The sequence below is a fragment of the Nicotiana tomentosiformis genome, chromosome 3, assembly GCF_000390325.3.
Source record: "Nicotiana tomentosiformis chromosome 3, ASM39032v3, whole genome shotgun sequence".
In the NCBI taxonomy this organism is placed as follows: Eukaryota; Viridiplantae; Streptophyta; class Magnoliopsida; order Solanales; family Solanaceae; genus Nicotiana; species Nicotiana tomentosiformis.
Genome location: NC_090814.1, coordinates 113,261,480 through 113,279,438, shown reverse-complemented (window position 1 = coordinate 113,279,438; position 17,959 = coordinate 113,261,480). Strand labels below are relative to the sequence as shown.

At 37.6% G+C, this 17,959-nt stretch overlaps 1 protein-coding gene, 1 long non-coding RNA gene and 1 other non-coding gene across 3 annotated transcripts in view; 2 read left to right on the top strand and 1 right to left on the bottom strand.

Moving 5' to 3' along the window:
* LOC138908351 (uncharacterized) overlaps positions 1-9,768 on the top strand; it is a 38,927-nt gene extending 29,159 nt beyond the window's left edge. The window contains exon 7 of the mRNA XM_070199012.1: positions 9,563-9,768. Within this exon, the coding sequence (XP_070055113.1) occupies positions 9,563-9,768 (206 nt within the window). The remainder of the gene's footprint in view (positions 1-9,562) is intronic.
* LOC117281238 (small nucleolar RNA R71) lies at positions 3,550-3,653 on the bottom strand. Its single transcript, XR_004511851.1, has one exon. It is a non-coding gene; the product is annotated as a small nucleolar RNA R71 (small nucleolar RNA).
* A 6,658-nt stretch (positions 9,769-16,426) lies between the features above and the next one.
* Positions 16,427-17,739, top strand: LOC138908804 (uncharacterized). The gene is made up of 2 exons (XR_011415214.1): positions 16,427-16,698; positions 17,502-17,739. It is a non-coding gene; the product is annotated as an uncharacterized lncRNA (long non-coding RNA).
* Positions 17,740-17,959: the final 220 nt, after the last annotated feature.

Below are 17,959 nucleotides of genomic sequence, written 5' to 3'. Positions count from 1 at the left end.
ATTTTTCTCTTTTTAGGTCCAGGCTAAAGAACTTTAGCAATGCACCCCACACTTTTAAATATTTCAAGTTAGGTTTATAACCCTTCCACAATTCATACAGAGTTTTGCCAGTTCTTCTATGTGGTATTCTATTTTGTAAGTGACACACAAATAATATAGCTTCACCCTACAAATTATCATGTGCATTAGAACTAACTAACGTGGAGTTCATCATCTCTTTCAATCTTTTATTTTTTCTTTCAGCTACACCATTTGACTCAGGGGAATAAGGCAGAGTTACTTCATGAATTATTCCTTCCTTTTTTCACAAAAATCATTCAAAGACAAATATTCTTCACCTCTATCAGATCTAATTCTCTTGAGTTTTCTACTAAGTTGATTTTCAACCTCAGTTTTATAAGAAATAAAAGTGTTAAATGCATCATCTTTATTTCTAAGCAAATACAACTTAGTAAATCTTGAATGATCATCAATAAAAGTCACATAATATCTTTTACCACCTCTATTCATAGTCTGCTTTAAATCACCTAAATTAGTGTGAATCAAGGATAATAATTCAATTTCTCCATTTACAGAAAAATAAGTCTTTTTAGTACTTTTAGCTTCAGCACATATTTCATACTTGTCAATATTGTTTGAGTCTAAATAAGATATTAAACCTAATGAGAGCATTTTTCTTATATATGCAATATTAACATTTCTAATCTAGCATGTCATATAGAAATAGACTCAACCATATAAGCAGATGCATTTCCATTGATAACATCAGAAACATTAAATACAAAGAGTCCCCGGTTAAAATAGCCCTTTCCCACAAACATATTATTTTTGGTCATTATAATCTTATCAGATTCAAATGACACTTTTACTCATGCTCTTCCCAACAAGGATACAGAGATCAAGTTTGCCCTCATAGTAGGAACATGCAGTACATCAACAAGGGCTAAAGTTTTCCCTGAAGTGAGTTTCAGGAGAACTTTACCCTTACCCAAGACTTTGGTAGTACTTGAGTCTCCAAGATAGACCTCTTCTTTATTATCCTCTACAGGAGTATAAGGAGAAAATGTTTTTCGATTTGCACAAATGCACCGAGTAGCCCCAGAGTCTACCACCCATTCTTTTGCATGTGCTACAATATTTACTTGAGGAATGATAGCCGCAATAATATCACTTCCTTCAGCTAAGTTAACTTTAGGAGTATTAGTTTTTCCTTTGTCATTTCCTGCTCTGTACTTGCACTGTGAGGCATGATGACCTGGTTTTCCAGAGAACAAACAAGAGCCTTTTTTTCTCTTAAGGTTAGGATTTTTAGGCTTGTAATCTTGATGGTAGGCTATAATTGCGTATTTTAGTCGCTTATCACACTCTAATTCACTGCACTTTACTTGTGTTGGCTTTAATTGATAGTGTTTTGCACTCACTGTGTTTTTTATGCCTTGTAGGAGTGATTCCGATCTATGTAGATATTGTGAAATGAATTTGAGTGATTTGGAGCTTTGAAGTCTGAGTAAAAGCAAAAAAGATTAAGCTAGGATCGTGTTCGGGGGTCGAGGACCAAGTCTGGATGTCAAAAATTGAAGTATAGTCCGTACTATGAGAAATCTCCACTGCCGCGGCGCATTGGGCGCCATGGCTGTGCAATTCTCTACTTCCTGTCAGAACTTGCTCTCTGAATTTTCCCACTAATTTCCCGCATGGCACGTCGCCCCATGCGGTGCGCCTGTGCAACCTTTACAGAGTACTTTTCCAATTTCAACTAGGAAAAAGTGATTTCGTCTGGGCCCGACCCTACTTGGTATAATTATTAAATACATGAAAAACTTTATTTTCTAGACTTTTGACACATATTCGACCTAAGGAGGCTAAGGAGGAGTTGGAAGAACACGAGCACAAGGATTTCATCATTCCTTCCTCACTCAAGACCCGAGTCTGGATTGAATTTATGTTTTTCTATACTTTAATTTTATTTGTGATGAATTGCTCCATATCTATGGAGTAATTTTCTTTAGGGTTTGATGGATTTGGTGTGTTGATGATTGTTTGTGGATTATAACTCTAGTTTTACATATTAAAGCATTTTTGGATGATTTAATTGTTGCATCTATACTCACTAGTTCATGTAATCAAGAGAGGCATAACTTATGATATCTTTGCATTATATTGTTGGTTGAGTTCATAAATTCTTCTAAGTAATCGAAAGAGGTTAGTTGAATAATTGATTAAACCTAGTTAGGAGGGTAATCGAGAAAGGTTCTCCTAAAGACCAATCCACTACGCATTCTTGCATATCTTCACGTGCTTAAATTCGTTCATCTTGTGAGGTTAAGACTTAATCGAGAGAGAAATTTTTGCTGAACGTTTGAACTAATAATTGAGTGAATTCGAGAGACTCACTTAAACATTAGAAGTGAATTACCTAGAGTTAGATTCCAAACAATTATCTTGCACCTATCTTATCAAAACCCTATCTTCTCCCATTGATAACCTTCTTTACTTGTTCCTTGTTGCGATTTTCATTAGTCAATAGCTTTAGATACTTAGTTAATTTTAGTTAGAAATCATATAAATCTCAATTGTTGATCATCTTGGATAGCAACCAAGCTAGAAACTATGAGAATACGCTTTAAATTCAATCCATGTGGATACGATATTATACTATACTATATTTGATTAGCGAGCATAATTTAGGTGTGTATTTTGAGCTCGTCAAATTTTGGTACCGTTGCCGGAGATTGGCAATCAACAATGTTTGAAATAGTTACTAGTGCTAATTTAGGAATTTTTTTTCTTTTTATTTAATTTTATTTTTCTCTTTTTATTGTTGGTGTTCTTTGACTGTGCGCAGGTTATAGGTTAAGATTGGTGCATGACTCGAACTTCTGCGAAGGAAGTGCTACCATACGAGCCAGAAATTGAAAAACAATTGCGACAACTGAGGAAGGAAATAAATCTTACCGAGACGTCATAAAAGGTTGGGGAATCCTCAACCAAAGAAATTATGGCTGGAAACGGTGAGGATAATGTAGATTTGGCTGCGAGAGAAGTAACTCAATAAAGAGAACAAGCTACACGGGATGCTGAGGAAGCAGCTATTAGAGATGCACAGATTATCTACGAAGAAGAGAGGGGTTGGAGAATTGCTCAAAAGTAACCCTTGGCTGTAGATAAGTTCAGAAATATAGTTCCCGGGCCTGGGAGACCACTTGGCGATTATGCTAGATCGGTCTACAATCAAGGTTTATCAAGTGTTAGACCACCTCCAATTGCATCAAACAATTTCGAGTTGAAGCAACCCTTCAGAATTGTTGTGTCTTTAGAGGGAAGCCAAATGAAGATCTAAACACACATCTAATGGACTTCGAGGAGATTATGAACACCTTTCAATACAATGATGTGTCACAAGATGCAGTGTATTTAAGGGCATTCCTTTTTTCTCTTAAAGATGATGCAAAACAGTGGGTTCGAAGCTTGCCCACGGGATCAATTAGAACTTGGGAGGAGATGATCAGAAAATTCCTTGAGAAATATTTCTCCTCAGCTAAAACGAGCAAGTTTATAAGAGAAATCCCTAACTTCTGCCAGAAAGATACGAAAATTATTTTTGAAGCATGTGAGAGGTTTAAGGAGATTGTTCGAAAGTGTCAACATAGCGTAATTGAACTCTGGATGCAACTTCAGAACTTTTGGGATGGATTGACACCGGTCTCGCGTAGAACATTGAGCAATGCAGCTGGAGGCCCGTTGATGAAGAAGACTCCAGAGGAGATAGTTACAATTCTTGATGAGTTATCTGAAGATGCAAATCAGTGGCCCTCTGAGAGTGCTGAAAGAAGAAGATTGACTGGTGTTCACCAGGTTGATGCTAATACATATGTGCAGGTACATCTTGATGCTATGGATAAAGAAATAAGAAAGCTGACCTTAGCCTCGATACAAAATGAGCCTCACGCAACTTGTGATATATGTGGAAGAGGACACCCTACTCATGAGCGTCAAGCCTCAACTGAGGAAGTGAATGCAGTGGGAAACTATAATTTTAATGTAATGGGTCAGAAGCACCCCAGAGTTTCATGGAGTTCAGCTGGGGGCACTGCAAATATGTGGAAACAAAACAACCCCAGATTTCAGGGACAAGGAGCTCCTAATTTTTTGAATCAGCCGGGGCAGCAGTTTCAACCTCAATAGCCCAATCAACCTGGTTTAGAAGATCTTATGAAGGCATTCATTGTGAAAACTGATAAAAGATTTGAAATACAAGGGGCATCAATTCGAAATTTAGAGAAGCAAGTGGGATAGATTGCAACAATATTATCTAAGAGAGTTTCAGGAACTGTCACTGCTGATACAGAAAAGAATCCCAAAGAAAAGGTGAATGTTGTGACCCCTTGAGAAGTGGGCAAGTGTTGAAAGATCCTATCCCGATCCAGAAAGATGTGGTACTTGCAAAAGAAAGGGGGAGCAGCTAAAAAGTGATGATGACAAGAAGAAGACATTACAAAAAAAATGGGTAAATTGCGGAGGTTTATTTGCGGATGGTATAAGTAAACCTCCAGAATTTACATAATTTTGTGGCAATTTATTAGCCCCTCAAAATTATACAATTGACGAGGGTTATGAACTTCCGCAACCCTAAAATAATAGCGCGTAATTTATATCACACTCCCTCCTCTCCTCCCCCAACCTTTTCAGTCTAGAAACTTTCGCCTTTTATAGATACTTCATAGATGAGTCTCTCTCTCTCTCCGCATGAACTCTTTGAATTGAAATTCTCTCTCTGCAACATTTAGGGATTGTGCAAGCTTGAAGAAAGAGGAAGTTCTATTCATCAAAGAAATCTTACAAGTTTCACGGTGGAAGGAATCAAATAATACCCAAACTAACCACTTATCAAACACAAAGATTATCCCGGTTCTTCCTATTTGTATTTTGGTTCTGGATTCATTATTAATTTATATTAGATGCTTTTGGATTCAGCCACTAAATCCTCTCCCTTACCATTTTACCCATTTGATGAAACCTAGCAATTTTGCTGTTGTGAATAGTTTAATCGTGAAGTTAAGGGGCAATTCTTATATATCCCCAAAAGAAAAAATTCTGCCCTATTAGGGTCTTAACCATAATTAGGATAATGAATATTTTCATACATTTCTCCAATTACTACTTCTTGTGTTAGATGCTTTTTGATTATTACATGATTTTTCCTTTCTTCATTGTTAATTGAAGTATTTTCTTAATAGTTGTGAATAATTTTGAAAATTTATATGCACTTTTGTGCATGCACTTATGGTAAATCGTAAGAGAAGTTTTTTTTTTTGCTTGTTCTTCGCTAAACTATTGGTTAACTTTGCTGAAATTCTAAGGATTTGAAATCCAGTATTTTTTTCTTACAATCGGCATGCATTTGTTTTCTTACTTTTGGTTGATCCTTAAAAAATCTAAAACCACATTTACTATTTAGAGTTTTGACATTGAAATTACCTTGTTTGTGTAGGTACAATGCTTTAAAGTTGGCCAGCTCCTTTTTATTGTTCAAAACTTCTTTTTCTATTTTTTATTTTATTGTTTTGGGTAAGTAATTTAGATAATTTGGATTACATGATGGAAAATTTGTTCCAGACTAGTTTCTTCTATTTTTGGGTATTTGAATTTGATTATAGGCACAAAATTTCGCTTAACATCTAAGAATCATTGACTTTTACTTCTCTCATGGAGTTTGGTTTGAAAAATAAAAAACTGAATCTGAAGTTCTCTGTATTTGTAATTCTGCTTTGTTTTAGTTTTCAATTTGTCAAATATTTTTCTGTTTCGAGTATAATTTTTATCGTTTTTATCAAATAGGATAGGGAGACCGATTTATCGGAAAATATAGTCGAAGTTTTTGAAATTCTGTTGATATCGGAGATAAGAAATTTATTTTTGTACATTCCAGTATTATTATCCATTCTGTTCCCATACAAGGAGAAAACTGAACATTTCTGATGTATACTTCGAATTATTAGGCAGAAGGGACTGTCTTCCTCAAGTTATTTTGTATTTGGATAATTATGGAATCTTCTTGGTATATTAAGTTAAATTATTGAGCCCCTGGTAGTTTTTAACATTATTGTGTAATGCAGGGCTAAAGTTCAGACACTAGTTGTGTTTTGATACACTTTATCTTTCATATCCCAGCTAAGAACGTTAAAAAGTATAGGCATATTGTAAATTTGTAGCTTTGTGTACTATAGAAAGAAATGAATTAGTACAAAAATTGCTCTATGTGCATAAGTTTGACAATGATATTATATGGATTCTGAAAATTTTGCTTGTTAAAGAATTTGACAGGGACTGACATTTGCTTGTAATGCATTTCAAAAACTACAGCAGTTTTCTCCGTAATTTTTATCTTCTATGAGATTTCTATATTTATAGGTCACATATTTTCTTATACAATAAAGGAAAATGACAGATTCTTGCTTGGGATATTAATATATGAATATTTAAACTAATGGCAGGTACAAATCAAATTATTATATTTTAGATCAGGGACTTTTTGCCTACAAATTTCTCCAAATTAGATGCTTTGCGACAAATATTTTACAGTAAACTGCTTCCTTTTTGATAACTTACAGTGAATTTATTTTCTATCATGATGCGTATAATTTGTTGACTTCCATGTCTTTGAATTTACTTATTATTATTGGGACGTATGACTATGACTATGCAAATACATTTTTTGTTTGGGGATTTTCAAGTTTGGTAGTGTTAATGATTATAGATGGGTTTTGTTGTATGTATTTATTGCTTCATAGTTAATATTCTGCTGTCTAATAATAGAGAACTGATATTTTCTCTTTATATTCTGAAAAGTTCATCAGCTACACTTGAAAGTTAATACTTTCCTATGGATAAATCTTGGATTAGAAAGCCAAGGAACACCACTGAATATTTGTTTGGTTTAAATTAGTTTTAGATTTTGCATTTGCTAATGTTGTTGTAGGAGATAGAATAAAATGTCCTTGTCCTAAATGTGAATTCGCAAAGTGGCAGACTAGAGATGTAGCGCTCGATCATTTGATTTGCAAACGATTCCCTTAAAATTATGCCACTTGGAGTATTCATGGTGAAAGAAATGTACTGCCTAATTCTATAAATATTGAGGTTATACAAGATACATTACCTCCTGAAAATCCTGTAGAATTATTAATCAATGAAGCTGTAACGACTCGACGTTTTGAGTATTACAGTCCTGTTCGCCCATTTACTGCTCAATTTATTCTTTACAACTGTTATGTGACTTGCCGGGGTAATTGGTTCTGGTCCGGTGAGGTTTCGAGATGAATTGATATACTTAGTCCTAATGATGAAAGCTTAATTTGAAAAGGTTGACCGGATGTTGACTTATGTATAAACGACCCCGGAATAGAGTTTTGATGATTTCAATAGTTTTGTATGGTGATTTTGGACTTAGGAGTGTGTCCGAAAAATTATTTGGAAGCCCGTAGTTAAATTAGGCTTGAAATGGCAAAAATAGGAAGTTTAAGTTAGAAGTTTGACAGGGGAGTTGACTTTTTGATATCGGGGTCGGAATTCAGTTCTGAAAATTTTTATAGGTCCGTTATGTCATTTAAGACTTGTGTGCAAAATTTGAGGTCAATCGGATTTGATTTGATAGGTTTCAGCGTCGAATATAGAAGTTCAAATTTCTTAGTTTTGTTAAGCTTGAACTGGGGGTATAATTCGTGATTTTAGCATTGTTTAATGTGATTTTAGGTTTTAACTAAGTCCGTAATATATTTTGAGACTTGTTGATATGTTCGGACGGGGTCCCGAGTGGCTCAGATGAGTTTCGGCGTAGTTTCGGACCATTTCTAGCTGTTGGTTTTTGGCTACAATAGTGTGCAATGCGATCACGTAGAATTGGCCGCGATCACTGATAAGTGGGGATTTTGACTACTTATTATCACCTTTTTGCTTTCGTTTTAGTCAAAAGCATTTAATTGTGTTCCTGAAAACTGATGCAATATGATTTATTGTAGGAATAGTGGAAAATGAGTCCCTAAGATGAAATCCAACTCAAGAAGGAGTGATCTGAACTCAAGGACACAAACATGCATAAAAGCTTAGAAGTGCGGATCGTAGATTTTCATCTGCGGCCGTAGATTGTGAAGAAACTCCTATTAGAGACAAGTGCAAAGTGCGGTCCACACATGACATGTGCGGCCGCAGAACCTGGGCAAGAGCAAAAGTTCAGAGAACTTGCATCTCAAGTTCAATAGAAGTGCGGACCGCACAATTATTGTGTGGCCGTAGAAGAATAGCTACGCTGCCGCAGCCACATTTGTGCGGTCCGCAGAAGAGCAATGTGCTGCCGCACTTAGAAATGCGCGGATCGCAGAAAGAGAGAAGTGCGACCACAGTTCAGAATTATGCGGCCGCATATTTCGATTCATGTCAGGCTGAAGCAAAGTGCGGACCGCACATGAAATTGTGCGGCCACAGAACCTCCGAAAGGGTATTTGTGTCAGAAAAATCCAGCACTATATAAATAGAAGAGTTTCACTTTTTTAGGTCAAATTTTGACATCAGCAGCTACAATAGACGTTTTCTTTCTTTTTTTAGTAGTTGTTGCTATTTTGAGCTTTTTGAATATTGATTTCATCATTTTAATTATCAATATGGGTTTAATTATCACTTCTTCTTCTTCTTTTTCTTCTAATTTAAGAATGAGTAGCTAAATTTTCTCTAGGGTTGTGACCCAACCCTAGTGTGTAAACTTAATGAGTGTTTGATTTATTGCTTGTTTATGGTTGGGTGTTGATTATCTAGTCTAGTTCTTGCTTTTATGTGAAGAATTAATGGTTGCAAACATTATTTCATGCCTATTTGACTTGGTCTCTACTTAGGAAAGAGAGACTTACTCTAGAAGAATTTGGCTAGCAAGAAATTGGGTCAATCAAAAGATTGATAAGCCCAATTAAAGGGTTGAACCTAGATATAGTAAAACCTGACTTGAGCTTATCATCAACTATTTTGTTCAATACCCATTTGGACTTGAGAAAGCCAAATTGGGCAAAATCACTCTCTGACTGAGAGGTATTGAGTGGGTACTTTGGTGTTGATAGCTATAATACACCCCAACCAATAAAATAAGGTTTAAAGTTCACAACCCATTAGGCGAACACCTAGGTGAAGGTCATAACCCTAGGACTTTTATATCATTTAAAAAACAACCAAAAACACTTTCCTAGTTTAAATTCTTAGTTTGTAATCTTAGTTTAAATCAGACCTAGAAACAACCCAAGTTTGTAGAAGTGCAATTTGAGATAATTCAAGCTCATACACTATAATATATATCTCTAAGACCCATTCATAGCTCCCTGTGGAAAATCGACCCCAACTCTTTGTTAGGTATTACTATAGCATCGACCGTTTTCATATCCTCAAATAGAGGAGTGAAATTGGACGAGACCAATTTTTGGCGCCGTTTCCGGGGAGCTAAAAACGACATTATCTATATATTTAGGTGTGTTTTTGGAATATCTTCTTTTTCTTCCTTGTTACTAACGTGTGAGTATTGTAGGTGCAATCATGGTAAACAACAAGCTCAGAAACATAGCCATGGGGGATGTGGACGTTGATGATGATGCAATGGATGAGGTCCCTCTTGAACCTCAAGCCAATAGACAAGGCCGACCACCTCAAGACAATGTACCTGTTCCACCTCCACCTCCACCACGTGCGGCTCCACACCGGGTGTTGCCGAATGAAGGGTATGCAATGCTATAGTCCCACCCTGTATTAGGGCAGGTAACTTTTAAATAACCAACGTAATGCTCACTTTGCTTGAGCAACGAGGGTTCTTCACCGGTGCACCGTGTCAAAATACATATAAACCCTTGAAGAGGTTCGTTGATACATGTTGGGGGAGCAAACAAACAAATGTCTCCGAGGATACTTTGAGGCTAAGGCTTTTTTCCTTCTCTCTACGAGGAAAGCTTTAGATTGGTTGAAACATTTGTCAAATCATTCCATTCATACTTGGGATGAACTAGCGGAGCAATTTATTTCAAAGTACTTCTCTCTCGTGCACATGGCCATTCTTCAGGATGAAATTCTAGCATTCAACCAAGAGCCTAATGAACCACTACACGAGATATGGGAAAGATATAGGACAATGGTGAAAGAGTGCCCCAACATTGATATGACGGAGAACATGATTCAACAAACTTTCTATCGGGGGATCAATACCACCAACCAATGTGTAGTGAATCAACTTACCAGAGGTAACTTCATGACTACGCCTTATGTAGAGGCATGTGATATTTTGGATGAGATGGCAGATACTTCATCGGCATGGAAATCTAGAGCCAATGATCTACACGGTGATCCAAATGTGATTCTTCTTCATAAAGAGTTACATGCCCATGGGTAATTCATAGCCCAGTTGACAATCACCATGAACTAATTGGCAAAGGCTCAACTTCAACAAGTGTAAAACCCGAGGCAGGTCAATGCTATGGAGGGAGTCAATATAATGGTAAATAAGAGAATAACAAGAAGTCCACAGGTGCAACAAAGAGTGGACAATTTTGTGCAAGATGTTAGTGGGTTTGATCAAGGAGATTCTTACAATGATCAAGATGAAGAGGTCCAATATGTGAACAACTTTCAAGGGCAAAGAAACAACTACCAAGGCCCTAGTCAACAACAATGGAGACCTTCGAATAATTAAGGCAATTGGAATTCTAACAACAATCAAGGTAATTGGAGTGGAAGCAATAATAAAGGGAATTGGCAAAACAATAATAACCAAGGCAATTGGGGAGGCAACAACCAAGGCGGGTGGAACAATAACCAAGGAAATCGGGGGTCGAGTTTTCAAAGGCCCCCAATGTATCAACAATCGAGCAACCCACCTCCTTATCCTTCTCATGGTCCTAGTTCCTCCAATAATTAAGTGGGTCGTATTGAGAAAATTTTCAAGCAAATGATGGAGAAGAATGGCAATTCCGATGCCCAACTTGCTTCACACAACACATAAATTTGAAACTTAGAAGTGCAAATGGGTCAAATCTCTCAAGCTTTAAATTCTCGTCCTAAGGAGGCACAACCAAGCGATACGGTGGTGAACTCGAAGGGTGGGAACAATACGGGGCATGCCATGGCCGTTACTACAAGAAGTGGAAGAGGTGGGAATGCACCTACCTCAGGTCATAAGCGATTTGTGGATGATGAGCAAGTAGTAGAAGAAGAGGAGATCACGAACAATGTCGTGCAAGCAAATGATGAAGTGCGGATTGATATTGATGACACGGCGGAAGAGACTCAAGAGGATGTGACACCGTCTAGGGATCATGTGATTGACATCCTCCCTATCCTCAAAGCCTTGCCAAGAAAAATGGCGAGAATCAATTCAAGAAGTTCATTGATATGATGAAGAGTCTCTCTATAAATATGCCATTAGTTGAAGCCTTGGAGCAAATGCCCGGATATGCAAAGTTTATGAAGGACTTGGTGACAAATAAGAGATCGATGAATTTTGAAACTATCAAAGTCACTCACCAAGTGAGCGCAATTGTGCATTCAATGGCTCCTAAGTTGGAAGATCCCGGTACTTTTATAATTCCTTGTACCATTGGAAGTGCCGAGTTTGCAAAAGCTCTTTGTGACCTTGGAGCGAGTATCAACCTGATGCCCTATTCGGTTTTCAAGACATTGGAAATTAGGCAACCAAGACCCATATCTATGAGATTACAAATGGCCGATCGTACAATGAAGAGATTGTTGGGGGTGATTGAGGATGTATTGGTTCAAGTTGACAAGTTCATTCTCCCGACGGATTTTATTATTCATGATTGTGAAGTGGACTATGAGGTACCGATTATTATTGGTAGACCTTTCCTTGCTACGTGAAAGACTCTTGTTGATGTGGAAGCCAGTGAACTCACTTTCCGGGTGGGTGATGAAAAGGTGGTGTTCCACGTGTGCAAATCTATGAGGCAATGGAATAGCAATGAAGTGTGTTCGTTTGTGGACTTGGTGACCAATGTGATTATTGATGATATAAGTGCTACGGCTAATGTGGGTGACATGTTGGGGGCCGTTTTGCTCAATTTTGATGATGAGGATATGGATAGCTTCATGGAATGTGTTAATTCTTTGCAAGGGATGGGGTCATATAATTATGCACCTCAGAAACTTTCCTTGTATCTTGAGAATAGGAAAACTCCTCCTACAAAGCCTTCAATTGAAGAGTCTCCTATCTTGGAGTTGAAGCCATTGCCTCCACATCTCAGGTATGAATTCCTTGGCCCTTGCTCTACTTTACCGGTTATTCTTTCCTCTTGTTTGACTAACGTGCAGGTTGACTCTACATTGGTGGTGCTCCACAAGAGGAAGAAAGCTATTGGGTGGACTTTGGCAGATATTTGGGGAACAATCCCCGCATTTTGTATGCACATGATTAATTTGGAGGAAGATGTCAAACCCTCAATTGAACATCAAAGGAGACTCAATGAAGCCATGCAATAGGTAGTCATAAAGGAGGTCATAAAGTGGTTAGATGCCGGGGTTGTCTACCCCATTTCTGACAGTTCGTGGACTTCTCCGGTGCAATGTGTTCCGAAGAAGGGGGCATAACTGTGGTCATCAATGATAAGAACGAGTTGATTCCAACAAGAACGGTGACCGGATGGAGAGTGTGTATGGACTATCGGAAGCTAAAGAAAGTCACAAGGAAAGACCATTTTCCACTACCTTTTTTTGACCAGATGCTTGATAGGTTGGCCGGTCGGGCATTCTATTGCTTTCTAGATGGATATTCGGGCTACAATCAAATACTTATTGCCCCGGAAGATCAAGAGAAAACAACTTTCACTTTTTCCTATGGTACTTTCTCTTTCAAGCGGATGTCATTTGGCTTATGCAATGCACATGCAACTTTTCAACGGTGTATGGTGGCGATCTTTACGGATATGGTAGAGGACTACCTTGAAGTCTTCATGGATGACTTTTCGATAGTCGGGGAATCTTTTGATAATTGCTTGGCAAATTTGGATAAGGTACTGGCAAGGTGTGAAGAAATGAACTTGGTATTGAATTGGGACAAATGCCATTTCATGGTCGAGGAGGGTATTGTCCTTGGCCACAAGATTTCAAAGAAGGGAATAGAGGTCGACAAAGCGAAAAGAGAGGTGATTTCTAAACTTCCACCTCCAACATTTGTGAAGGGCGTGAGAAGTTTCTTGGGTCATGTGTGGTTCTATAGGCATTTCATAAAGGATTTTTCCAAAGTGGTGAACCCCTTGTGCAAGCTTTTGGAGAAAGATGCTAAATTTCACTTCAATGATTATTGCATGAGAGCGTTTGAATTTCTCAAGTTCAAGTTGATAACTACTCCCATTATCACCGCTCCTAATTGGAGAATTCCTTTTGAGCTCATGTGTGATGCTAGTGATATAATGGTTAGAGCAGGTTTGGGGAAACGTATCAACAAGATCTTTCATCCGGTCTACTATGCTAGTAAGACCATGAATGATGCCCAAGTCAATTACATTGTGACCGAAAAAGAGCTCCTTGCCATAGTGTTTGCTGTTGAGAAATTCCGCCCGTACTTGATTGGTGCAAAAGTGATTGTCCATACGGATCATGCAATACTTCGTTACCTTATGAGCAAGAAATATTACAAAGCCCGGTTAATGAGATGGGTGCTTCTGTTACAAAAGTTTGATATAGACATCCATGACCGAAAAGGAAGTGAAAACCAAGTGGCGGACCACTTGTCTCATTTGGAGGAGGAGGGGAGGCCGCATGATGGCCTTAAAATCAATGACTCCTTCCTCGATGAGAAACTCTTAGCCATTTCAATTAAAGAGGTGCCATGGTTTGCAGATCTAGCAAAGTTTCTTGTAAGTGGTATCACCCCGGATGATTCTCTTCAAACCAAAGGAAGAAGTTCAAACGGGATTGTCAAGACTAATATTGGGATGAACCGTACCTTTTCCGGATTTGTACGGATGGAGTGATTAGAAGATGTGTACCGGAGGAGGAACAAGTTGAAATTCTGGGGCTTGTCATTCTTCGCAGTATGGTGGTCACCGTGGTGGAGCAAGAACAACGGCCAAAGTGCTAAGTTACGGTTTCTATTGGCCCACTATTTACAAGGATGCAAGTGATCTAGTCAAGCGTTGTGATGAATGTCAAAGGGCCAGTGGAATATCAGAGAAAAATGAAATTCCCCTCACCACCATTTTGGAGATTGATATTTTTGATGTGTGGGGTATTGACTTCATGAGATCGTTTGTGAGTTCTTGTGGAAACACCTACATCTTGGTCGCGGTTGATTATGTGTCGAAATGGGTTGAGGCCGTTGCTCTACCCAACAATGAAGCAAGAAGTGTGGTGGCATTTTTGAAGAAGAACATCTTCACAAGATTTGGTACTCCGCGGGCTATCATAAGCGATGTGGGGGACACCTTGTTTAGCAAGTATGGTGTTACTCATAAAGTTACGACTCCCTATCACCCTCAAGCTAGCGGTCAAGTGGAAGTCTCCAACTGGGAGATAAAGAGTATTTTGTCCAAAACAGTGAATGTTAACCGGACGAATTGGTCAAAGAAGCTTGATGATGCACTATGGGCTTATCGGACTGCTTTCAAAACTCCTATAGGGATGTCTACATACCGGTTGGTGTTTGGAAAAGCTTGTCATCTTCTAGTGGAACTCGAGCACAAGGCCATATGGGCTTTAAAGAAGTTAAACCTTGATTGGGATGCAGCTGCTAACTTGCGGGTTGCACATTTGAATGAATTAGATAAATTTTGGTACCATGCATATGCAAGTTCGTCTTTGTACAAAGAAAGAATGAAATACCTTCATGACAAATACATTCAAAACAGGGAGTTCAAGGTGGGCGATCTTGTTTTGTTGTTCAACTCACGATTGAAGATGTTTCCCGGAAAGCTGAAATCCAAATGGAGTGGTCCCTTTAAAATTGTGGGTGTGACACCTTTTGGTGCAATTGACTTAAAGAACAAAAATGATGAGGTATTCTGAGTCAATGGTCACCGGATGAAGCATTATTTGGGACAAGCTGATGATGGCCACGTGGTGGCAGTGATTCATTTGAAGTGATGGTAATCTACGTCGTGCTGCGACGTTAAATTAGGCGCTTCTTGGGAGGCAACCCATGTTTTTTTTTCCTTTTCTTCTTCTTTAGATAGGTCTTATTTTGTGCTAACTGGATTTGAAGTGTGTTGCAGGAAGGTGTGTGCTTTACAGGAATTGTGCTCAGAAAAATTGTCTAAGTATGGAAAAAGTGCGGACCGCACAATTTTGGACGCTACAACAGAAGGAAAATGCGGCCGCACAATTTCTGTGCGGACCGCACAACTTGAGATGGAAAAATGTAAATTCTCTGAATTTTGTTTGTTAGAGAAACAGTCAAAGTGCGGCCGCACAGCGAATTCTGCGGTCCGCATCAAAATCTACGCCCGCACAGCTAAATCTGCGGACCGCAGATCATCAAAAGAAAGTGGAACACCAGGTAATAGAGTGCGAACCGCAGAAGATATTGTGTTTTATTGAGGTTGTCGGCTTGCCTAGTATTGAGATATGCTCCATCATGACTATTAGATTTTGGGTCGTGACAGAAGCATTTTGGGGCCTAAGTCATAATGAGGTTGATGTAGGTCCGTCACAAGTAGCGGGTGGTGAAGAGAGGTTAAATGATGAGCCCGCTTCAAATGACAAAGACTTTTTCGAGTTGCTTAGAGAAGGAAGTCAAGAATTGTATGAAGGGTCCAAGAACTCAAAACTAGAATTTGTATTAAAATTTTAACACATAAAGTGTTTGTTTGGGCTAATTGAAAAGGGAATGACCATGATACTAGATTTGTTGAGGGACACATTTAAATTTGCACGGATTCTTGATTCTTTTTATGAGGCCAAGAAAACCATCAGTAAGCTTTGTCTTGACTATATGAAAATAGATGTTTGTCCAAATGATTGTATATTATTTTGGGGGAATGATGCTAATGAGGAAACATGTAAGTAATGTCACACTTCTAGGTGGAAGCCTAACAAGAAGAGAAATGAAGATCTTGTGTCTGCTACAGGTAAGAAGAAAATCAAGAAGCCTGCAAAGATTTTGCGTTACTTTCCATTAAAACCAAGGTTGCAGAGATTGTTCATGTGCTCTAAAATAGCAAAATATATGAGATAGCATGCTGAGGATAGTAACAAATATAAAATCATGAGGCATCCTAGAGATGGTGAGGCGTGACTCATTTTGGTGATCTAAGGATGTGTGGAAGATTTAAAAAAATGAGCACAAACAGAGAATCATGTATCTGATTACCTTACTTTGATGTGTAATAATGTGTATTGTGTTTAGGAAAAACATAAGCCAGCAGTGAGTGAAAGTACAGTGGATGAGTCTGAAATTTCTTCAAATGATGTTGTTGGTAAGGTGCTAGGAAAGAGCATCCTGGAAGGGTAAGATATTTGGGATTAGGAGCTACTCCAAGCAATACTTTCAGACAGATAAATCTTCGTCTTGGTAATATTAGAATTATGAGTAATAATATTGGATGTTCTTCTTCTGGATGCCAAGAGAAGTACAATCAATTGTTGAATACTCTCAAAGCATACATGATAATGAAGGAAGGGTCAATACCAGAATAATTTGTTGGGATCTTTGCTTCTCCTCCTACAACGGTAAACTCTAAGTTCTTTTATTTTTGATATATTGTGCAATTTTATTTTTCATTTGTAAAGTGATGAGAGTCACTATGATAACTTGTGCGACTATGGAGTTTTGCGAGTGATATTGATCACTTCAAGTATCTTTGTTTTTGATCTTGGTGAAAGTTTTTATTTAAAAAAAAAAAATCATGATGATAAGAGACTAGCCAGAGCTTCTGATGAGAAATATGTTAGATGTGGTTATAACACATTAGTGATGATGTTAATGATTCTGAAAGGCCACAATGTAATTAATGTCTTTCTTCATGTGTGCATGTCTAATAAGAACGAATGAGCTGCTCCAGTTAGATTATCCACGTCGATTATGGTTCTTTAAAATTGAGTATCCTGTTTTCTTAGGTTGACAATTCTGGTATTCTATAATATGGAGTTATAAAACTGGTTGCACTGACTACTTGTGCTAATTTTGTCATACATTCTCGACGATAATTATACAATTCATTTTGAATGCTTTAGAAGGTGTGTTGGTTGTTAAGAATGATCAATGTGGAATAGTTTGCTTTTCTGGAGATTTAATTCTTGGATTATGACCTATTGTATTAAACCCAAATTACTTCTCAGGGGTGCTTAGGTTTCTTTTCATTCTGTTGGTGCTGCTATATTAATTTTATGAATCTATTTAAAAACCAAGATGCTTTTAACTTTTTATCTTCATCTTTTTTTTTTGGTTTAAGTAGACAACATATATTTCATCTCAATGACTTGTTTCCTAATACTCCTCTTAATAGTTGTATTTGTTTTACTTTTTGCTGCAGTCAAGTGATACAGCTAGTGGACCCGTTTCACCCATGGATGCAAAAAGATCTTCTGACGCTAGTAATCCCAGTGACAACCATTGAGATTCGTTTTAATTGAAGTGGATGTATTAGGACAATGTAATAGCTGACTCATATGGATGATTAACTGTGTTTTAATTTAGCTTGATGACATATGATACTACTCTGTCATAGTATTTTTCATGGTTAATGAAATATTGATGTTTCTTAATTTTAATGTTTTAGTTTAAGCATTAATATTTCAATTTATATTAGGGAAAAAGTATGGCATATTGATGATAAAATATCAATTCTATAATATATTTAAAAATAGATGGGGTTAAAACCCCCAAAAAGAAATAAGAACAAATTTTGATGGTGTACACATAAGAAATTGCGGGGGTTTACAACCCCTAAACTCAAAAAAAATTAAATTTAAAAAATAAAAATCTATTTTC